Source organism: Anguilla anguilla, chromosome 6 (genome assembly GCF_013347855.1).
Source record: "Anguilla anguilla isolate fAngAng1 chromosome 6, fAngAng1.pri, whole genome shotgun sequence".
In the NCBI taxonomy this organism is placed as follows: Eukaryota; Metazoa; Chordata; class Actinopteri; order Anguilliformes; family Anguillidae; genus Anguilla; species Anguilla anguilla.
In genome coordinates this window covers 12724291-12749113 of record NC_049206.1, presented here as the reverse complement: position 1 = coordinate 12749113, position 24823 = coordinate 12724291, and the positions used below count along the sequence as shown (strand labels likewise).

Below are 24823 nucleotides of genomic sequence, written 5' to 3'. Positions count from 1 at the left end.
TCATGAAGCATAGAGAAAGCCCTTTGAGAGGAAACGTGCTGATTCAGATACACGCTCCCGTGCACATGCATAGATGGGCACATTAACACATTGATTTTCCCATCATCCTTTCAGAGTCTACTTGCAGTAAATGGAAGGAACCGCTAATTGCGGAGGTGGTATCAATTTCAACTGTGGGACAAAAAGCATTTGTCTGGCATGTTATGGCATTTTAAGTAAACCAAGATCTTTCTCAACAGTAAAGATTTTGGCACATGGTTGCGATATGTGCTTGAGATGTGAGCATCTGCGACACAGCCATAGTACTTGATTGTAGCCTGTATGGAGTTGATCAGTTGATAACCCTAGCCTTCTAAATATCATGTCTAATGATTTCTTAATGCTGAGCAAAAATAATAAACTATTTGTATGAAAAAATATACATTTATTAAGCATCTGTATCAATACTGAAGCTATTTGCATAGCACTATTAGTCGTAAGACCTTATTACTGAAAAATATAAAAATTTGTGTTGCTATTGTATTGCTATCTATTCGTATTATATACCTGCTGAAGAGAAATACCAGCTGAAGTGAAAAGAAGCAAGAAAATAATTCCATGGCAATAATTCAGCTCTGCAGTTATTATAATACAGTGGACCAGCTCAAAGTGTGCTTAAATAAAGCAGGCTTTATTTCATCCAGAAGTTGTATTCTGTTTTTCAAGAGTATGCAGTATGTTTACTTACCCTTCAAGCAGCTGCTTCATTTTATTGTTTTTTTTAAACATTAGATTATGACAGTACACAAAGCCAGAGTATTTATAGCTACAGGCAGCTTGAAGAGCCACGGCTTTTGTTTCAGAAAATGCGTTGAATGTCTTCTGGAGACATGATATGTCTTTGATTATTCCATCGTCGCTGTAGCCCTCCTGCTCTACTGCTACTCCTCTACTGAATCTTTTTTAACCCTTTAAGGTGTGCTATCACAAATATGTGATTACAATGTTCTTGAACTGAACTGAACATTTCAAAGCTGATGTAACAATCATTACTAGTAATTGAAAGCAATGGAGTTCTAGAACACCCATAGACTCATAGAAGACTCATAATTGTTTTTTAGAAATCCAAAAAAACCTACTCTTCAGAGGGTTTTAAACTAGATGTTAAGATGTGGAATGTTGTGGCAGTGTGCTACGTGTGTTATGGAATGGTAAGAACCAAACAAAACCAAAAAAAAAAAAAAAAAGTCTCAAGCATAAGTTTGATTCAAGGAGATTGCCATTGCAAAAATAGATCACATCCAAAGCACATTACTCCCAGAATCTGTGTATAAATTTGTATAGCACCAGAGGGAAACTATCACTAAGCTCATCCCCCAGTTTCATTTTAAAGCATTGATAACGAGTCAAATACACCCTTTGTACAATTTCAAAAATGTATTACAGTGAAATAAATGAATTAGATCAACATTTATACATTACACATATGTACACAAATTTTTTAAAGATCCAAAAACAACAAAAAAGATTTTTCCAATGTAAACTCTCAATAAAATGTACATATAAAAGACCAGGGAGCTCACATTTCTTGACAATTTAAGCCTTTCAAAGATCTTGATGCCATAGTTGTCACGGATAAGATTAGTGATGTATTTTAAGTGAGGAAATCTATTCTAGCACAAATCAATAATTCTCAATAAAAAATCTCAGAATTTCCAACCAGAATGATCATGATTGCACGTATGATCCAAATGGCATCAGTTACCAATATGCACGAACGTCCAACAAGAAGTGACAAATCGAAATCAATACTACTTTCCACAAAGCCTATTTACATTCATCATCCACAACTTGTCCATTTGGGTGCTCGATCCTGATATTTATGTATAATTGATTGGCTAGCCCTAATCTGGATAAGTCAATTTCTTTCAAAAGTGTGGCCTAGTCCCTTTAAACCTTAAATTGCTTGGAAATTTGCATATGGACGAGTGGTTTATTAACATCAGCTGCATAGAGAAACATGAAGCATCTATTGCACTGGAAAAAGAACATTGATATCAGGTTATTTGGCTTTGCTGTGGTTTTGTTTATAATGAATACCTCAGAGAGTGCATGGAGATGCATACATCTTGAACATAAACCATTACTTGAATGAGAACTCAATGCATAGGTTCAATCAATAGTGCCGTAAATGAGCCCTGCTGGACACATTCAAGCCTTTCATTTTCTGCACCTCTGGCCAAAGCAACTGTCAACACAGCCCGTCTGTTAGTGCAGAGAGGGGGCGGGGGGATGGGGGGAGGGGAGATGCTAAACGGTGTAAAAGGTTATGTTTGATACGAACAAAGCCGAATCCAGACTGACTTCCTGTATTAATATATGAAACAAATCAATACTGCATATTATGTTTGTTTTGCAGGAAGCCGTATATCTTACCTCTATATCTAATTTCTTTGTGTGTTTATGCTGGGTATTGTCTGAGCTCTTTTTCGTATGGTGAAGTTGTGGCTTCTTTAGCAGTTGCACCCAGGATTTTCATAGAACCATTACCATGTCACTATAGCGTGTATGGATGCATTATGACTGTCAGGTTTTGCATCTTAAGCACAAGTCACCTGTTCTGGAGTCTGGAGTGCATATAGTGCTGGTAGTTTGCTCCACACTGCTGATTGTAATAAGAGCTCAGCTGCTGCTAGTGGTGAAGAACTGTTGGATGCAGGACACAGATTAAAGACAGATTGCCACACCCATGGGAGTTTTGGCAACAATAGGCCACACCGTTTACCATTGGTTTTAATATTCTCTTTGTAGTGACATCATCAGTCATCTGAAGTCCAAGGCATTCACACCAAATAAGTAGTTTACAAAGTGTGTGTGTGTGTGTGTGTGTGCATGTGTTTGTTTGTGTGTGTTGGGGGGGGGAGGATTTGGGGGGGGTAGATGAAGGATTCTTTTTCTAAGGAAAGGTATTTGAGATGAAAGCAGACGCTATTGAGCTGGTGTCTGTCCTTGAATTCTCTGGTGTTCCTTCCATGCATTGGCTTTCTTTCCATGCACCTGGCCCTGTTAATAATTCTCAGTGTGAGAGAGATTATAATTTTTCATTGTGCAGATAAATCATGAGCATTGATTTATAGCACACGCCCACAACCCCCCTCCCACACACACACACACACACACACACACAAACACACGTATTCAATTCACACAGAACTCAGCACAAGCACAGAAGCTTCTAATGAAGGGATCATCTCACTGCTGCCTCCTTCATTAAATTCTACTGAAACATCCAGGGCTGGATGTGTCTCCTTCCTCTCCTGGCTAGTTAAGTTCTGCTGTTCTCTCATTCTTCATATATCAATTTGATGATTCTGTAATTTGTGTTCAGTGAGGGTATTTCGGGAGCTGTGCTAAATCAAATTATGCTTACAGATCTTTGTTGCCGGGGTCGGAATGTTGTTCCGGCATTCTTTGAACCACGCACATGGTGTTTCATGGAGTTTTGTTCCTGTCGAGGGCCCGTACCACAAAGATGAAATTCATCTAGCTTTCTTTTCCTCATTCCTTTAAATTAGACAGTTCAGTTAAGTTCAGTTAAAACAATGAGCAGCATCAGTTCTGAGATGGAGGATATGTTCCCTCTGTCAATAATCTACTGCATTCCTGCAATTGGTACAGCAGTACCCAACGGTGACGCATTTATATTGCCATTTCTCAGCTCACCAAGTGCTCTGTTTCTTCTTCATGATGTTCCAATGTGTTCCATGATGTTGTTGATTTAGGTTAGCCTAAGGTTTGGCCTGTGTCTCTGACTGCTTTAATCTTTTATTTCTCAACCTCAATCTCATAATGGCTTCCTTGACTTTCATTGGCACAACTTGGTCCTCATGTTGACAAATGCCTATAACAGACTCCAAGAGAAATCAAAAGCCTGGAATCAAGACTAGATATTGAAACCTCTCTTATACCTGCACTAAGGAAACAATTGAACTCACCAGACTAATCAGAAACACCCGTAAAGCCATTTGTTCCAATGTTATAGTGCCCTGAAATGGGGGGACTATGTATGAAAAAGTTCTCAAAACTTTAAATTGGGAAACTAAAATGTATATAAAAAAATACCCTTCTGCACTTGTATCACATTTGAATCATTTGATTACAAACGTAAAATTCTGGAGTACAGAGATAAATCAAGAAAAAAACTATCCCTTTGTCCCAAACCTTATGGAGTTTACTGTGTGTTGTATATATGACAGAGAAAGACAATTACTTCAAAGCAGAAAGGGAAAAACAGATAAAATGGCGGGTCTGACTTTCATTTTGATTCCGTCTCTCTTCCTAGACCACAGTGTGATGCATTAAAACTTCCAGGATTGTGGCGCACAGATTGCAGTCCCAGTGTACATGTCTAAATCCTCTGGATGTAGCACATTGCGTCCCGCTTCCAGCTACACCACATTCAGCCCAACTGTTACTGTCGTGCAGAGATTGAGTGGTGTGAAGCCTGCAGCTCCATTCCCTGAGTTCATGTTCACGACTATGCTACACCGCCCAAAAGTAGGTGGTTCTCTGCGACTCACGTAGGGAGAAAAACAGATTAACCGATTGTGTGCTAGCATTTGTTTCTTCAGTCAATTAGCTGAGCTTGAGCTAGCTGAGCCTGTGAGTTCCAGTACAGAAATAAAAACTGAGAATGGGGGGGGGGGGGGGGGGGTGGAGAGAAAGGGAAAGAGACAGACAGAAAGAGAGTTGATGAGAGAGGGACGACGTTCAGATATGGGCAGATTTAGTCGTCTCTGACGCTGGTATAAGCATCATTCAAGGTTGGTGCGCTGACCCGAGGTCTGATACGTACTGAACGGTTTAATGAAATGTATAACGGCGGCAGCTGGGCCCAATCTGTCTGTTCTGTCTCCTCCACCACCGTGGGCTTGACGGGAGTACGACGGTCCAATGACAGTCCAATTAGAGGCGTATTTGCATATCTCCTGGACTGTGTTCACCTTGTTCGCGGAGGCGTAAAATGGAACCGCCGCGCGGTACATCCCCCAGCTCAGCAAGATTTCTCAATTTCGCCGTCTCCGCTCCGTGACACCTCACGCGCCCATCCCCTCGGCCCCGGGGTTCACATCGCCGCGTCTCTTCTGGCCTCGGCGCGAGACCACGCTTGCTGAAGGAGGGAAGGAGCGCAAGCGGGGGCGAGCGACATTTGGAAACCGGGTTGTTGCAATTGGCCGGTTTTTCATTTGACTCCCGTGTGGTGCAGAGCCACTGTACCCGGTAGAGGTCTCTTCAATTGCCTGAGTCATTTTTACCATTTTTATTTATTGCTTTTTCAAACTCATCTCAGCAATGTTTATAGACCATTGGATAGGTACCAGAGCATTTCTCGTATGGGTTTGAAGCTAATAAGGACCTGTAAGGTCAGTGACATTGGACTGTGGAAGTGACATCATAAAGTGATGTCCAATCTGTTTATCCCTCTTCCTCTTCCTCTGCCATATTTTTCCTTAAGCTCCCAGTAGTAAAAAAGGGCCCCTAGAATGGTTCTATGAGAAAATTAACTCTAGAGGTCAAGCGTACAGATTCACTTATTATTTATAAATCACTCAATTTACTCTGTTCTTGGTACATCAAGGAAATATCATAGGCAAACTTAGTTTGAATTCATAGCAGTCTACACCCAGCTTATTTATTTATTAGGGAAGGTGAAACCTGCCAATTAAATGCATTACTGGGTAAATTTGATAGACTTTTCAGTTCATCCCCTCCAAAAATAACAGCCGCAGTCACCTTGGCACATGCAAAGCACGCGCTGAAAATTGAGAAGCACATCAGCCGAAGGACTTTGACGGAGCTTCCTAAGAGCACGTGCACGGAGGCGCCCAGTGCCCTCAGGAACGCCTCTGCGAATTCAGACATTTCTATAAGTGGACGTTCATTTCAGTCTCCGGCTGGAGATACGTCTTCCAAGGCAAACGTGATGTAAACCGCTGATAATTCTTTCAGAGAAACGCCGGAGGTAAGTGCTCTTTAAGGGGTAAGGAAACCAATGGAAGCTCTGCTTGTTTCCCGGGGTAAGTGTGTCCACGGAGCACAGAAGCGCGATGCGTGCTCAAACGTCAGCTGGGTGCTGTCAGCGGCGGGGGGGGGGGGGGGGTTCTTCGCCATGCCTGGGGTGGGTTGCAGGGCACCTCGTTCGCTCGTCTTTCAAATATTTACGTCCCTCCTTGGGAGCGGGAGAAGTGCAGGTAGGCAGGCGATTTTGCCTTCACATCACCTGTGATGGAATTCTCTTATTCCCTCTGTATTGACTCTAAAAATGGCTGAACGTATCCAAAGGCTGTGGCCTAGATCGCAATCACCAACCCCCCCCCCCCCCCCCTTCCCCCCACCCCTCCCCCTCTCATCTTTTGAGGGGCTGAGTGCAGATCCAGGGTTCAACATGGCAAGCGATAATGAAAAAGAGAGATTTGGACACACGTGATGTCCTTAATATTTATCAAGGATTTGTCTTCCTCGCTTTGACAAATCTACTGCCCGCAGGAAGGTCATGTATTTTTCACTGAGTGTATTTAACCAGTAGGTAACCAGCAGATGTGGATGTCATAACTTTACAGCAATGCCGTAGCGACACCGTGACATTGTGAGTCATTGTGAAACTGCTGCCCTGATGCTTACTCCTCTGGCTCTTGTGCATTCCTGTATGGAAGCGGAGTCCTTAATGCATTGGAATATGGGTTGCATCTCGAGCCCGGAGGATGTCCTATGATACCCTGTGTATCAGCCAGATGGCAAACAGGCCCTTGTGTTTATATAGTATTGTCGAGACAGATTGACACGTGTTAACAAATGATGACGAATCCGCCATGACATGGCAGGCTCCCACATACAGTGTGCTTTAATCAAAGTCTTATCAGAGGCAACCAACTACCTGGCAATGCCCAGAATCCACAGATAACTTGTACGCAAATAATTAGTAGGTGTCAGCGTGTTTACTCAGTCTATTTATCAGGGATAATCAGAGTTAATAAAAGAATGCATTAATAATTTGATATTTGGCCCAGAGATCACTGATCGATTACTTAATCCAGTACTCAGATGCTTCTTAATTAACAAGGAACAAGGAAACTCCAGGATTATGTTCTTCCTAATCAATATGCATGAAGGAGTGCTGAGGAACTCTGCATAAAATAACACATAATTCATTGATGTAATTAATTTTCCTGACTGAATGTGTGAATGAATGCAGATCTTTGCGGTGAGCCATTATTCACAGCTGGTGTTTCATAGAGCGCTCAGGGGCAAAAGAGAAAAAAACCAGTGTTCAATCACAGTAATGAAATTACACGAATATAACAGAACCTCAGTGTGATACTTACACGGACTCAAACAATTGGAGAAAAGTCCCTTTGCATAAAATGTTGCTTGTTACTGCATTGAGATCAGCCTCCAGTTTTAATTTCTCAGGGCTTTAAAACCAGTGTATAGAAGTGAATCTAACAATTGGGTGCTGGCGAGCGGAATAATTGAAAAACGTATCGGAAAGGGCTTCAGTGTAAATCCCTTGCAAGGATTTCCTGATTTCCTCTGCCTGAAAAGTAATGAGGGGAAAAACCAGCTTGGATGTTTGTCACGTTACGTGTGATGAACTAGATTTGAGGATGGGAGGGGCCAGTGCTGGGGGGAGGGGGGCATGGGGGAGTCATACAGGGCATCAAGTGCATTGAAGCATTGTAAAAATGAAATACAGAGACTGATCTTTCATCAGTAGTGTCAGATAAACTTACGTGTCATGAGTAAAATCCCCGCGTCAGCAGTTCTGCCCCTTTTGATTAACTGTGAAGCGCTCAATCATTGGACAAGGAAGGTGGTCACTGCTCAGGCTGCACCCTGTCTCCTTTGGAAGAGTTGTTGCACGTAGTATTTGCCACACTAAGAGCAGATTAATAGCCAGCAGTAAAAATAATATATGTGAGGTGCTCAAAATGGTAGGTACTGAATGAGATCACAGTGAAATATGTAAAGTTTGAAGCTACTTCATTCTTGTGGTTGTAATATTTTTATTCCTTTTGATCCAGTGCTTTGCTGCTGTAGCTTTATATCAGCAATGGTTCATTATACAGTGCCCTCCAAAAGTATGGGAACGGTAGAGTAAGATTGTTATTTTTTGCTATAGACTGAACTTTATACAGTACGTATACTTTAACACAAAAACAGTTGCTTCTGTAAAATGGTAACAAATATACACATGTAAATGCAGTGAAATAAGAACTTATTGTCATATTCATATTTTGATCTCAAATCCAAATGCCTACATATATAGCAAAAAATAAATTTCACACTGCTGTTTCCATACTTTTGAAGGATACTGTAACTCTGAGACTTCAGAAATATCAACTGTGAAGGACGTATTTATGTAAAATATTTGACATGAGGAAACTTGCGTATTGCTTTGCATCATATGTTAGTCTTTTTTGCTCACAACACATTAAAGCACTATACGGTCCAGTACTGCCATTAATTGCTATCCGATCTGATGCTGCTGTGTGTTTGTATATCTCTGACATGGCTAAAATCTTGAAATTAACTGATGGTGTGACTGCGTTTATTTTATTTTTTTGTTCACTCAAAAAACGCAGTCGGCAGGAGCAGAAGCCTTGTGACAGCTTTTAGCGTGGAGTAATGGTAATGTCATGGCTTAAGCACAGTCATTATTTTTCCCCAGCCTTTTAGCTCTGACAGATGTCAAGCTATTTCCTACCTGCGGGGACAAGGCAAAAGAGAGGTTACGGAGAAGCAAAGGCATTGTCTTAATTATTGATGCTGGTCTAATTAAGGACATGGAGGATAAGCCTCCCTCCCCCAGTTCCTTATCTTCAGCAGATATGAATGGAAGGAGGCTGGGGTCAGTTTCTGTGGCGTAATTAATATAACTAAGTAATTTCAGCCCCATTACCCTTGTTAATGTCGAGCTGAAGATTTTGTAATTTGATGAACATGTTGTCATTGCATCACAGTGATGAATGTGGCAGTAACCCTGAATAAATGTCCAGCCATTAATGCCATGCACTGTTAGAAATCGGCTGTCACAGGACTGCGTCAGACCAGAATAATGCAGCGCCTCAAAGGTTCTGTGTGGTTCTTTACGGTATACATTGCGTTAATGCATGTTGTGAAGAAAACATTACTGATTATTTGAAGGTTATTACATTAGCCAAGTACGGATATTACATTAGCCAAGTATGGATATCGGTTGAGATGAAAAGTGCGCTGTTATGAGAGTGAGAGAGACAGGCAGACAGGGGGAGAGGCTTTTAGGCCAAATATATTAAATTTGTAGGATACATTTTAGAGGGAAAGTATGTATAATATGTATATAATACAATATGCAATTATGCAACACGTAATAATACAGCATTCAACTAGGCTATTACAAAAAACTGAATGATGGAATCAAACAATCTCATAAACTAGGAGGAGAAATAAATGGTGCAAGAAAACCATATGAAACCAGAAAAGATTAACTCAGAAAAATGAAAAGAAAGCAGTTACGAAGCCTCCAGAAAATCCGAGTCTCCATCAGTTTATAATGAGCAGAGTCTATTTAAGATGTCCAGAGCCGAAGCCATTGATCCCTTTTGCATGGTCTATGGGCACCCTCCCCAGGATTTAGTCTTTGGCGGTCAGCAAAATATTTCAGTATTTCAGTCTTTGTATTTACAATGTATTGAAAAAACTAGTTAGTCGCATTACACACACATTTATAATTTACAATATATCGCTAAAGTTCTGTGGAACATAGTAGAAGTATTTCATATATTTCCTAAAGTATGCTTTCAGTTTGGAATAGAAAGAAAATAAATACATTATTTTTTGCTTTGTTTGGACTTCTTACATAAATTGATTGTGTTCTGAGTCATAATGGATGCTGGGTACCGTATGTTGACAATGCAACATTTGTCTGCTGAGTTTTTGCTGTTTACAGAAATCGTGCAATACTATATCAACCAGACATTCACTTCACTTGATATCTGGCTACATCATGCATTGTATATCAATTGATATACAGTAAATGTTAACTTAAGTCATATTGCTGCTACTTGTGATTAAAAGGAAGAACATGCTTTTTTGCACCTGTGCGTCAAATTTTCAGTGAAAAGGGCAGGCCGGGAGGTTGAGATAATGGCAGTACTTATCATACCGTGTGTTGTTATTGTTTTAATGCTTCCTCCTCTATTACCGCCTGATGATTTGACAGGGCTGAATTAATCGCTGATTTTGTGTACTTTAATTACCTCTCGTTGGCCTTGCGATTTTTGGAGGCTTCTAAATGGAATGCGGCCCTTTGTGTGCTTTGAAAGGGCACATCGAAAGCTCAGTAGTGCACTCTGCCTTTCGATCAAGTGGAAGGACAAATTACTAACAGCTCACCGCCTTCACCTCGCTGCGATTTTCAAAAGCTCCAACATTCATTACAGGAAAGGGATGAAAAGCCCGAAACCGAATGCTTTCGGTGCTACACGCCCAGATCCATGCCAACCCAGTGACCTCGTGGTAAGAAAGGATATTAGCAGAGATTCTGACAATTTTGACACACATTATTGTTGAGTGACTTAGCAATGTGTGAGGGTGTTGCTGGGCCTCGCTCTGGGAACATGAAACGCAGGCTCAGGAAAGTGCACTCATAAAGAGATTCCTCTTATTACCTATAGTCTGAAAAGATTGATCCTAAATAGGTTTCTCCTGCCAACATTTTCGCCTTTTGTGTCAGTCATGACAAATTTCCGATTCATTGAGAATTCATTCTCTTCCATTTTCCGCTTACCATTGACTTGAGGAACACTACAGCAGCATTATTTGCCAAGAGTGAAACGGATCTGCGCCATGCTGGTAACTAACACAGCCACAGTTTCCTTAGCTATAGTTGGCCAGACGTAGTTTTATCAAATGCCAGGAGAAACGTGAGAAATCACTGTTCTGATAGTGATTGGAACATATCAGAGAGGAGTCATTTGGTTCTCTTCACTGTCCAATGACAAAATTATTATTTCTCAGATTGGCATAGGTAATAATAGGTGTACGGGTCACATCATATGCTTATTCTACAAGTGATGGTTCATATTTTATTCATGATTCCATACTGTAAGTTCCCTGTCCATGACATGTTAAAAGCAGGTAGCTGGAGAAAAAAAAATAATGTTCAGTTCACAATTCACGGTAATTTGGAGGATGCTTTTAGTCAAAGCGACTTACAAAAGCGCGTTTCACATGGTAGACAAGTGGCACTAGAGCAAGACATTGCAAAGAACCTAGAGAAGAGTTACAGTCATATTAAGTTCCATCATTAATGTGCAAGTCTCAAGACCTACAAGACAAATGGAGAGAACGTTGTTTTAAAAAAAAATGCGAACATTGAGGTGTAGTCTGTAAATGTGGGTTTCTTTAACACTTGTGAAATAGAGCCAGTGAATCTGCCTTCCTGACTGAGATGGTCCACTGAGAGAAATTTGCAGTGAATTCAGGCACCCAGCAGAAGCCAGTGAACAGCGTTCAAAAGTGGAGTGGCATGTGTCAGTTTAGGCATTCTGGACCTGTTGCAGGGACCTGATGACAGATGCCTGTAAATCAAACAGCCAGTCATCAAGATAGTCCAGATAAGATATTACAAGTGCCTGGACACATAGCTGCACAGCCTCTTGGATGAGGAAGAGCTGGATTGTCCTGATGTTGTGAAGGGAGAACCTGCATGACCAGGTGGTTGCTGCTATGCCACACCAAGGGGCTCTTAGAGGAGCAAGAGGGAGATTCTGTCGATCCATTAACAGTGATAGAGGAACAGGAATTATGTCCTCTCCAGGTTGAGCTAAAATTGTCAATGTGGCTAAAATTTGTAATGATTTGGCATACTACTTTGTGCAGTTAATTGTGATTGTTTAAGTAATATTTTGATAAGCAATTTTTGAACAGCTTAACAGGAATTTTGATTATTCATAAAATTTAATTAGAAAAGAAATGCAAACGAGTTTCTTAGTTGTTGTCGACCATCCAATAGGATCTTTACATTTTAATTAAGAAAATTAATTGAGCACCGATTTATACCCAGTGAAAAACAGATGCATAGATTTAATAATAAAAACAGAGACCACATTCAGGAGAGGTCCAGCTTTTTAAAAATGCACAGGGGATGTCCCCTAAACATTCATCTGGCTCCTGTTCAGCTGCACTCAACAACAATGTCCTGTAAAATTCAGAGAAGGAACAGAGAAACAAGAGGAGGGGAGAAGAAAAAAAAATTGTTGTACGGGTTGTAATTTCCTGGCCTTCAACTCTCGGCGCACAGGAATGCAACATGGTGAGTCATTATTCAGGCAGAAAGTGTCCGGGGAGAGTGATAATTCAGCCTAATTCCCCTCTCTTCGCAGCTCGCTGTCGCTATCAACAACCACTTTCCTCTGAGAGAATCCTTAGAACAAAGGCCAGGGCTGCCAGCTTTGTCTCCTGCTTTCCCTGCCAGGGATTCTTTTTCCCCGCCAACCCCAGCCAACGGCATCTCCCCGGGCCAACCGCAGACGTGGGAGAGACGGTTTTACTGGTGAAGAAGACAGCTGGTTCTTCATCAGTATTCGTCTCGAGCCTGACAGGGAGAGGGCATGTTTGATTAAATGAGGGGAGGGAAAACATTTTAGCTGTTTTTACAGGAAATGCTCTGCACAGTCAGACAAGGGCTTTTTTAGGCTAACACTGACCCCTTAAAAACACAATCAGTGTTCCTCCAAGACTTTCATGGCCAATCCCCTATCTTTGGGCCAGTGGTATCTGCTGAGATACTCTGTGGAGGCACAGAAAGTAGCTTTGAACTAATATTAGTACACAACTAGATTTATTTTTTTTTATTCACAAGCTTCCCAAGTTCAGTATTATCCGTGAGTAATTGACTTATTTTTAATTTTTTATTTGTGCTTAATGTTTTTGCACTTCATGTTATATTAGTTAGATGGGGCTATTGTATATTATTATAAAGGAAACCTGAAGTTCTTCAAATAAACATCCCCCGCCCCCTCTCTCTCTCTCTGTGTACACGCACTGATGGTGGGTGATCCTCATTCAAAGTGCCACGGGTAGTTTGCAAAGCAATCAAATGCAGATCAAGGGCACAACTCAAATTTACGTTTAGCAGATGCTCTTATCTACAGCGAGTCACAAGGCAAGGCCTTCCACTGCTTGGATGTCACATCAACTTGTGAAGTGTGAGTGAATGTCAGGCAGGATTAATGGGGGAGTGGGACAAGGCAGTATAACATCTCCAGTACACCAGCAGGACATCTGATGGAGTATATCCAGGAAATCATCCGTGTCGCACCGACCTGGCAAGTGGCAGTCATCCACACGCTGTCCTTACCTACACTACCGCACCAAGCGTCACCTGCTCTGAGCTGGTGAGCTGGTCTCCCTGACCCTGCCGTCTGCTTTTACATACTGTGTACATGCTTAAAGAGCATACAACTTAATTGTATCAGACATACACACACATGCACGCACACACATGCACACGCACAAGCACACGCACACACACACACATGCATACACACACACGCACACACCTACACACACACACACACACACACACGCAGTCTTACTTGTGGGACTTCTTCCAGTCTGCTCCACTGGGCTGGGCACCACAGCCATAGGCCGTTATTCTATAATTAATATTATACACATACACTGACATCCGCACACATAAAACACTCACAGATATTCATAGTCACGTGCATAAAGCACACACACAACTGCACAGAGCACAGAACAAAGATATGCTCTCAGTAACGTTAATTTACACTAATTATTCCAACTTCTGCGACAGTTCTATAGTTCTAACAGTTCTTTGCCATTTGCTAAGAATATATCTACCCTTCCCTGACCTCCCTCACTTTCAGTACATCAAGAAATCACGTTTATTTGTTGTGCAGGTTTTTAATTGACAGCATAACACTGAAACATTGGAACATCCAGATGGCATAATGTAATCATTCTAATGCCTTATCAGTGTCACCTATGGGCTGTCATCGCACAGTGATACGGGGTAACATCTCTCTCTGACAATGCCAACCAATCTACTCTTTCTGAGGCAGTAGAATAGAATAGCAGAAGAAGAAAAACTGCTAGAATCTCTGCTGATGTGACCTTAGTTTGTATGCCAGGGGAAGAACAACAATAAAACAACAATGTAGCAGCCTGAAGCATCGCTGTGACATTCTGCTGGTACAACCATGTTATTCTAGAATCCATATATACACATATATATATATAGGATCAGGATGATTCTATGATTGTATGAAGAACACACATACTCCAGTTCTCCAGGGACATGTTGCTTTGATATTACGATCCCCCGCAGCCCTTCGTTTTGAAGTTTCCCCATTTCTGGGTCTTCTTGACCCCAGCCTGACCTTCACTAAATTGCGAGCAGTTCCTAGAATTAAATGATCTCTCCAACAGGAGAGTTCATTTTTTCCATGCTGTATTGTTGCTTTTATGACAGCTATCAATATTAGCCACGTGTGGTCCTGGGTGTCACTAAGGGTTAGAGTTTACCACCGTTTGCATAGTATCAAGGGGCTTGGTGGGAAAGCACTCCCTGTGGTCCATAGCCCATCACAAGGTCAATCACCCACCTTCCTCCTCTGCCCTGATATCTACCCTAGGAGAGATACCATTGGACCTGACACAACATTTGGTTTTCATGTTGTCTTACAAATAAATTCAAGTTTTCTAATTCTAATTCCATACATATAGCCTTTATTGAAACTGTGGATTTTTACCAGTGAAGAATGTAAGAAAAAAAAAAAACAAATGCTTGCATTTGATTGTGAGCCAAATTTTGATTGTATGTGTGATTGTGTGACATTGTGTTATGTTTCTCCATCAGGACACATACTGTAACTCACGGAGGACAGTCTTCATGGACAGTATCTTGAGAGTATCTTTTTTAAAGAGGCGTACGTGACTTCAGGCATACTAGGGAAAATGTCAGCACAGCAGGATTGTGAAATGTGCCAATCTAGTCTATCTGCTGTACGGAAAAACTGACATTCGCTTTTTCCAGCTGTCACTTCAGAAAGACACTCATCACACATTACATTTAAGCAGTAAAATTTTCAGTGTTAAATGAACTATAGTTCAAATGGGAACAAATGTGCTCCAGCATCGTACTGTAGAATTTACCGTATGAGAGTTGATTTAACGCTGAACAATTTACTGTGTGTGATCCCCTACATAGCAACCTCAGTTAGCAGGTAAAACGCGCTGGGAATAGTTAACATCTCTCATCATCCATGAGTACCGGTAGGAATGGAAACATTGATCTAGAATGCCGTACCTTTGATTTCTGAAATAAATCTCTGACTGTTTGGTTGCCGTTGCCTGTTAGCGCACAGAAACACGTTCTGAGTTGAATTCGCTCCGATAGTACATCAGCATATTTTATACCTATTTCGCTCATCATTTCTGTTCGAGTTGATTTCCCACTGAACTATTTTCAGTGCATGTGTCATGCCCAGCGTACATTGCTGTAGAACATGGTGTGGATTATATAGGCCTATTATCCTGCTCCACTGAATCCTGCGAGTTAAAGTCTCCCTTTGGGATCAATCAGGTATTCTGTTCTTTTTGTAAGTTTTCTTTTTGCCTCAGGGGTTGATCTGTGAGTCACCCGAATCCCAATAGGTTATGTGCTTCCTGCTGATGCGCTTTATTTAAAAGGTGTGGTAAAGGACTACACTGTGTGAAGGGTTTACTCACCAAAAAAACTTTAACGAAATGAAATCCCATTTATGAAACTTTTTTGTATTTTGTAATGTATAGCATTTAGTGTATCATGTGCGATCATGAAGTTAAAATAAAATTGTTAAAGTAACTTGTCTCGTATACTGTGGCTTACATTTTGGATTTTCTATTTTAAAATGTATTGGTTTTTATGAGAAATAGAAGATGAGTGAGAATGTGTGGCTGTGAGCTGTATTGGTATGCACAGAATCAACGCAGAGTTCCTATCTCACCTCTCCTTCTCAATCATGGAGTTGACCTCACATTGTCCTACGCTTTTATCACTGAACCCTCACTTCACATTAGCTCCATTGTTTAATTAGAGGAAATCACCACAAAGGCTGTGCTAGATCTTTTCAATCTTTTACCACTGTTCATGGTAGCAGGGCATCAAGGGAGGGCTCGTTTGTGTGTGTGTGTGTGTGTGTGTGTGTGTGTGTGTGTGTGTGTGTGTGGTTACATTTGTGAGTGTGTGTTAGCGAGGCAGAAAATGGAAATATGATCAAGAATGGCGCTCAGATCTGCACACATTCTGTTGTTGCAAACACTGGTGTTACTGAAGGTTGGTGCATGAGCATAAGTGTGTGCCTGTGTGTGTGTGTGTGTGTGTGTGTGTGTATCGATGATTGTGCAATATGTGTTTGCATTTGTGAATCCACACACTGAAACTGAATTGAAATGTTGTTCTGAAAGAAATCACGGTTCCCAAGGTCGGAGTTTTTCTATCAGGAAGAAAAACACCCTGCCATCTCAGCTAATTTCTGCAGCACTTAAACACAAGTGAAGCTCTAATGAAATGTACACAGAGAAATAAGACGGAGAGCACTGCTGAGAAAATGAGAATGGAAAATCAACAAAAACAACAAAAAGTCCAATCATGACTGAGTTTGTTTGCCATGTATTTTTGGCTTTATTGGCCCGCATCCTGTTCTAACAAACACGGTTTATTAGTATTTATTTATTAGCTGAGGCTCAGTATGTGGCTCAGTAAGCAAGCACCTAGCGGACTGCTGTCAACGCTAGCTGTCGGTCCACCATCAGCTTGCAAGTAGGCTCTACAGCGGGATGCTAGCCGCGCGATCGTTCACCAAGTGTTTCGCGTTCTTTATACAGCCAATTTTCATCTCAACTCGCCTCAGCCGTCTGCTTGCGGACAGTGGTAGCGACTTGTGAACTCCAGCCGGCCGACAGTTGCACCAATGGTGGGTCGCTGGTGGGCAGCGAGTGGGGCCAGCATGTTTGCTGGCTGAAGAGTCTACCTGCCTTCAGGCCTGATTGGCACATGGGGTCGAAGTTCACCAGTACATGAAGTACATATTCCCTCTGAACGGGACAGGCAAATTGCAGGGCGTTTTTTTACTTATCCTCAGTTTCGGGATGGATTGAAAAGGTAAAGGAGGGAAACAAAGGTTTGCCTCAGTGGGTAACAAAGGTTTGCCTTCGGTAATGTCTCTTACAGTAAATCCATCAATTGGTGCTTATAAGCCAGTCGATTATTTTTTTTAGATGTCCCCATCTGTTGTCTGGTGTGCCTTTCCAGGCTTGTTGGAAGCTCTGTGAGAGAACCCAAAAATGGGGCCAACTCCACTATTACCCAGCAAGGTTTGACTTTGCAAGAGCAGTCATCCTGCTGGAGAATTCGCTTAAAGCTATGATGCAGAGGTGATTACAGATCATTAAATTCATGCGCAAAACAGTCTGTTTTGAACTAAAAGAAATTGGTTCCGTTACTGTTTGTGGTTTGCCACACCTACAGCAGTAAACACTGTAAACACTGGGTCACAAAGTCAGCAGGGCATGTGCAGAAAATGAAGGTTTACACCTTAGGATTGGCTCCTCAATTGACTCATCAAGCCTCTTCTGAAGCAGCCTTCTGAGGATTGTGGCTTTGTCTGCACAAAGCAATTATGGGTAATGTAGTCTGTCATTTTAATATCCTTAGCACAGATCTTGAGCCTTGTTTTTTTTTTTTTTACTTTGTCTAGACAATTTATGTCTAGACAAAGTTGACCTTTATTTTATTTGCTGTCAAATTTGATTTGTTGCAAGTCCAGTTAACGGACTATTGTCTGATGTCACGGCTCATTTTTTTAGGAACACAACACATCTCATAAACTCACACAAAATCATCTTCTGAGGTGGAAGAGGGAAAACATCCTATTGCTTATGACTTAATTTGCTTGGTAGATTCGCATAACTGCATTAAACGTGTCAGTAAAAATTGGAATTTATAAATAACGAAACCCTGTGCTCTCCATAGGTTAATGTGAATCCCGTGGGAAGGCCTGCTTTTCAATTCACAGAATTAATGACTCTCCCCCTCCACTGTACACTGGATACAGCATTGCATTGCTTTCCTGGTTCTCAAGGTTATTTCTCTCTGTGCTAAAAGCATCAACTCATTACTCACCCAGCATTAAATCATTAAGAGGAAAAAAGGGGTCCTGCTCGCAGAATTGGGAAAAAAAATGACGTTAAAATAAGACCACAGTCTGTTCCAGCGGATTCAGTTTACTGAAGTATGTCATCAGCATAAATGTAAATGTTGGTAGCTAGGGCTGTGCTGCGAACGACCTGCTGAGAAGTTTCACAGAATTCGTTGTATCCCACAATCCCACTGAAAACCCATACAGTTGAACTGGTGTTTCTCCCAGGCATCTGAAGGTGATTGGCTCGCTAACAGTAGAGCACGTTGCTTCAGTTACATTATATGTATTAATATGATCAGTGTTGCAAATGCTTGGTCCTGCGTTTGAGCCCTGCTGTCACAAGTAGGTTAATGTTCACGAGGAGAAGTATGTGTTCTGCGTAGCCTATGCCAAAGCTATCGGCTAGGGTTTGAATCATATTTTAATTAAGCTTCAGTAGGAATTGAATGTTTAAATGAAGTAGCATGTGACACGACTCTCTGCGGGACTCAGGGACAGAGGGTGATAAAATTCATTCCAACCCATTTATTATTATTCAGATAAATTTACGCCCAGAGGCCATTGCTTCACATTAGGATGTGAGCGGGTGAAATCAGAGGTAAAAGCGATTTGGCCCGGACGTCTGATCTGAGGAGCGTCCCCCCTAACGCGCTCGTCTTCTCTGGCCGACAGCGTCCCGTCACACCCCTGCGCTCCCTGGCTGTCGGCTTTCAGCTCCGTCGGGCGAGAAAGCCGCTAATGAAGATTCACGGAGCGGCGGCGGTTATCAGCGAGGCAGCTGAGAGCGCCGCCGCCGCGCGCGCGCGCAAACACAAACTCCGATTCGCTAAGAGAAAATCCACACCCGCTCAAGCACCTTGTCAGCCAGCGAAAACCTGTGAGCTTTTCCTCGGATTGCGGGAGTTATTTGAGGAAACTCTGCGAAAGAACAGAGAAAACAATGTTTATTTTTTCAGTGTTTGCGATTAACTAGGACTGGTTTTGTTTCGGTCTTTCAAGTATGCCCTCACGTATGTGACAATGTGTACTGTGCAGAAGAAATTGATCACCATCACCAGTTGTCTTATCAGCGAAAAAGGGCCCGGGTGACAACCAATAGGGAGACTACGCTCTCCTATCTGGATGAATCGGGCTTAGATGGCAGTGTATCCTTTAGATTATGGAACCCAGTGTGTAACCAGGAGGCTAAGGGTTTGAATCCTAGGTGGAGCACCCTTGAGCAATATACATCTAAATGGCTCCAGGAAATATCAAGAGGTAAAAATGGGGGGGGGGTGGGTGGGGGGTGGGACAGTATCAAAAGCAAATAAATTTGCAAAAAAAAAAGTGGATGTAGCCAGTAATGGAATTCCTTAGATGAAGAGCGCCCCCTCAGCTGCTGGGGGATGACCCCGTGTCCCCGGGTAGCGTGGGATCTGTCAGCGCTGATGCGCGGGGATACGCCGCCAGGTTCAGGGGGAGTTTACAAGGCCGTCGCCGAGTGGCTAGTGGGCGGCGGCCAGGCGAGCACCTGGATGCTGATGGCTTTGAGAGATGAATAATGAATGCCCTTTTTAACAGGGGTCGCCTGGAGGGGGAGTGGGAGACGTAACGGGGAGCAGCTCCGGGGCCTGCGGCGCAGCTATTTTTAGCACATCACCTCTCTCTCATCCTCGCTCTGCACTGCAAATAACGCCCAGATGAGTGTTCAAAGCTGAGCCTTTTTAAAGTCTTCTTTTTTTACCTTTTACCTACTCCCCCCCCCCCCCCTGCTCCTTGAATCCATTTTGGAATGGTCAGTTGTGTGTGTAGGCTTGTCCCGTTGCAGTAAACTCACCCCCCCCCCCCCCCCATCAATTCAGGAAATAGTCAGTTCTGGAAATGGTCCACCACCTGAGCTTCACCATCTTAAATAAGCAAACAGCCGTTTGGATGTGCCAGTAATCCCATCAGCAAAGATGGATGATGTTTTTTTCTTTCTGAACTGAAATATACAGATTTTAAAATGTCAAATGTATCGCCAGTATGCTTTGCAGTGTTGGTAAACTCCCCCCAAACAGATCAACATTTTTTCTTTTTGCTTGAGTAATTACTGCACTGAGGAAAGGTCGAGAGTTAATCATCTCAGAAGATGTGGGCGTGAGAGTGACAGCGTGTGTGTGTGTGCCAGTATGAGACCTGCATGATCACGATCTTTGTTTTCATTTAGTTGATTGAAGAGAGGGATGTGTAGGTATTAAGATGGCCTATGAGTGCTCTTGGATGTTTCTCATGTGATCTGCTGCTATTCTAGTGCACTGTATGAATCTGCATGTTAACACAGATTCATATGCATATCCAACCCACTGGTTTCCTAGCGGCTTCAGTGATAATATGGCTACAGATTCCCCAGTGCTTTCTTTTATACAGTATGTGTAATAAGCCCATTGTTGTGCTGTGGTGTGACTCACTGTGACGTGGAGGTTTCGGCTTTGTGGTTTGAAGGCCTTTATTATCTGAGGGGAAAGATTTCTGTATGTACAAGTGGTGAATGCAAAACACTCAGCAGGCAGGTTAACATTTTAGCCTTCAGACACAAATCGGTTTGAAATAATAATAAATTATAAATTAATCATCATCATGATCACTTCAATAATTATGGGGACAGGAAAGCATTGATATCCTGATCTATTGTACAGTGTGTGCAGCGTGTCTTGGCTCTGCTTTTTTGCCTTTGACTTTCAAGTTTAATTCTACGAGTTTGATCCAAAATTAATTATGCTACAGCAGCTGACAGATTAAGTCTAAAATGGTTCACATGGTGCAAAGTGATAAACAAACTTTTCAGTTGCTATACAGTACTCACCCATTCTAGTGTACAGGTATATAATGTATTGTCATCCTCATATTGGATTTTCCCCATTCCTTGTGCCCGTAATAGTATTTTGAAGATTTTGAATGGTTGTTTTCTTGTATCTCCTGTGCACACAACACACGTCCACACGCACGCGCACACACGCACGCGCACATGCACAGCGCAGCAGTCTGCATTATTTTTTATCATTTCTCCCAACTCACCGCTCCGCCATTGTGCTGCCCATACACAGTGAGTCTGATAAAAGACTGTGGGACTTATATAACTGCACTGCTGAAAGAAAAGGGGCGGGACCGAAGTCACTTTCAACTGCGGAGGGTAAATTGTCGTTTGAACTCTTTGGAGAGGCGCAGAGATTGTGCCGCCTAAACCCGCCGTAAAATAGAAACAAAGGAAGAGCTCAGCACGGCAAAGAAAGTTTGGGCTTATCAGGACCTGCCAGCAGCCTCCAGAGTGCAGAATGAGCACGGATTCCAGCCAGGCTAAGACCCGCCAGCTTGAGAGACGTGACTGGGATATTTCGCTAAATCCGTGAAAAGAACACTCTTCCACGGTGGAGGGGTGGGACAGGAGGCTGAGATTGGAACTGTTTCGGCGAAGAGGGATCTAACTGATTTATGATGAGCCGAACTGTTTGGGGTGGGGTTGATATGGCTCAGTCATGCTTATTGCTCCTTGAAGCTTTTTTTCTGGTTTTGGAGCTAGTGATAGCCAACGCAAAGGGTCGATTTCTTAATGGTCTGACCAAGACAACATGAGCAAGGAACCAGTAATGAAACCCAGATTCAGTCTTAACCATTATATAGCTGCATTAAATCAGGGTCAGAAAATTGGTAATTGTGCATGTACAGCACTGCATATGAAACCAAGACCAAAGAACACCTTTAAGATCAAGATTACGATGAGTCATACTGTCATAATGGCCTTGAATGGAAACTAAGGCAAGATTTGATTCTCTTGAGACTCTATCCCTGCTGACAGCCTTTGAAGCTTAAACGGAAAGTAAAAGTAGACACTTGTGAGACCCATTCACCCCACCATTCATAGTCGACGACGCTGTTGGAAGATTAGAATAACGAGAAGTAGAGATCAGTGCCTGGGTCTCTGTGGTCCTGTAGAAGATGTAATCTCTCCCTTTGCCTTTTGTCCTCCTCTGTAGGTGAGATCTGTGCATTTAAGATCCACGGACAGGAAGCCCCATTTGAGGCGGTGGTGCTGAACAGGACGTCTGGGGAAGGACAGCTACGAGCCAAGAGCCCCATCGACTGTGAGCTGCAGAAGGAGTACACCTTCGTTGTTCAAGCCTATGACTGTGGTGCCCAGCCCAATGGAGCAGACTGGAAGAAGTCCCACAAGTAAGCTTCTGTGTGTGTGTTTGTATGCGTGTTGGCATGGCCGTGAAGCTGTGAGTGTGTGTGTGTGTGGGTGGATGCCTGTGGGGGAGTAAAGTTAAACTCAGATGGCGCTAACACAAAGCTTGAAGCAATGTTTTGTTGAGGGGTGTGTCTCATACTTGTCAATAAAAATATTGAAATGAGGGGATGTAATCACTGCATAGCAACCATTTACTGAAGCTTGCATGGAATACATAAATACAGAACAGAGCTGACATTTATATTTATTTATTTATTTGATAGGGACAGTGGGCGGCCAGTGTCCTAGAATTACCTATCAAGCTAAATTTAATCTGTTTATCTACCTGATATGAAACTATTTGGTCAACTAGCTGAATAGATAGCTAGTGTTCCTTCCACATAGCTAATATTAGCTGTACATATTAGCCCACCCCCTTTTTGTTTCATGATTGGCTGGATGTTCTTGCAATGCGTGGAAGGTGGCTTAAGGTAGACTCGATAATTTAAAAAAAAAATGCTAGCCCAAGCACCAAAGCAAGCCAACACCAGGGCCCCATCAAAAACAATGGCTCCCATCACAGACAAGGCTTGTTTAAAGCGGAATGTGAACACACTTTAAGTGCCTGAGCACGTTGGTCTGTGTGTGTGAGAGGGAGACATACACACACACAACCACATCACCTCTATCACACTCTACAAGGTAGGAGAACAACTGACTGACACATGCTCCCCGGGCCCATACTCCATATACGCTCTGAAATTTATGTGGTCATAATCTTGGCCCAGATAAGATCTTTCTTTCATTCTCAGACACAGAGTGTGGTCAAGAGGAGGCCTTTGAAGGATTGATGCCCCTGGGCACCTGGCTTCATTATATCTCCAACCCTGTCCCACTTACCCAGGGTCAGAGCTTGCAGAGCTTTAGATCCTCCTTATCCTCAAACCCTTATTTCTTCCCAGGACTTCACTCTTCATGTGGGTCACACCTTGCTCTAGGGTAGATCCAATACCAGCCAGGCACTGAACTCATCTTCTGGTCCAGCTAGCATCACACCCAATGTTACTACAGAGTGAGCTCAATGTGGCTGACCACAGAGGTGATGGAGGTGACAGCCACACCCCTTACTGAGTGACTATGCTGTGCTCACCTCTTCCTGAGAAAAAAAAACAGACATTATTCTGCCTGGGAGCACAAACAAAAACATTTCTTGGTGAGTTAAGTCTCTTAACTTGCCTGTGTAGTACAAGAATGAATTTGGCTGTGCGCAACATTACACATGGGAGTCCGCGTTTCCTGGGTGGAAGCGGAGGAAATGCTGCAGTTATGCCAGTGTGTGCTGAAGCTCACTGTTCAGGGCGCACCTGCTTCTCCTCACCTGTCGCAGTGTATTGGCAAAGAGAGGCACCCGGGTTGGCATTTCCTGACCTCCCATGGGGCTGCCTTCTGCTTGTCACCTCCCTCCATCTTTAATTACTGCCTTCTGATACTTGCTCTTTAGCTGAAAGAGAGAGGGGTGGTGCGATAAGAGCAGGAGAAAAGAGGCAGAGAAAGAGAGAGGGGGGAGATAAGCAAGGGGGAGAGAGAGGGAGAAAGGAAAGAGATAAAAGGGGAGAGAAGAGGCTGAGAGAAAGTGAAAGAGGGAGAAAGAAGGAGTTAAGGCTTAGTGTTAGATTCTCTGTTGGAACTCTGGTAGTGATTCGCTTGTGTTAATCTTTATTAATGATACCTCTCTGTTCCACTCGTTTGACTAATGTAAAGAGGCCCCTGAATACATTCATCTTGTCTTAATTCTGAACCTACTCACGCCAATCCCAGCCAGAAAGGGAAAGGACATGGATCATGTCAAAACAGTAGCCAATGTCAGCTAATATCATATTATAATGCTACCATCAGAGAATTGAGCATTACTCTGGTTGACTTGAGCTTGTGACACTTTTTATTTTTAAGGTAGGTACCCCTAGCTAGAGGTGTCTTTGCATTCACACACGTTACCACACCTGATTCCACCTGAATTCCTCTTGTCGCACCTTAACCTCGCCTCTCTGACTCACCGTCGCCCCCTCGTGTCTGCCGTTGGCCAGGGCAGTGGTGCACATCCAGGTGGACGATGTGAACGAGTTCGCCCCAGTGTTCCGGGAGCCGGTGTACCACGCGGCGGTGACGGAGGGGAGGATCTACGACAGCATCCTGCAGGTGGAGGCCTGGGACCAGGACTGCTCGCCGCAATACAGCCAGATCTGCAACTACGACATCATCACCGCCGACACGCCCTTCGCCATCGATCGCAATGGTCAGCGCCTAACCCCAACTGTGTTTTTTTCCCCTTTCTCTGTCTAGACCAGGGATCAGCAACTCACGGTCCTCGAGGGCCGAGAACTGTTGGTTTTCCACCCTCCCTTTG

General features: G+C 42.8%; 1 protein-coding gene across 1 annotated transcript in view; it reads left to right on the top strand.

Annotated features, from left to right (window-relative positions):
- Positions 1-24823, top strand: part of clstn2 (calsyntenin 2) — a 133342-nt gene that overhangs the window by 65458 nt on the left and 43061 nt on the right. Inside the window, exons 3-4 of the mRNA XM_035423592.1 lie at positions 22226-22421; positions 24504-24712. Of these exons, the coding sequence (XP_035279483.1) occupies positions 22226-22421; positions 24504-24712 (405 nt within the window). The remainder of the gene's footprint in view (positions 1-22225; positions 22422-24503; positions 24713-24823) is intronic.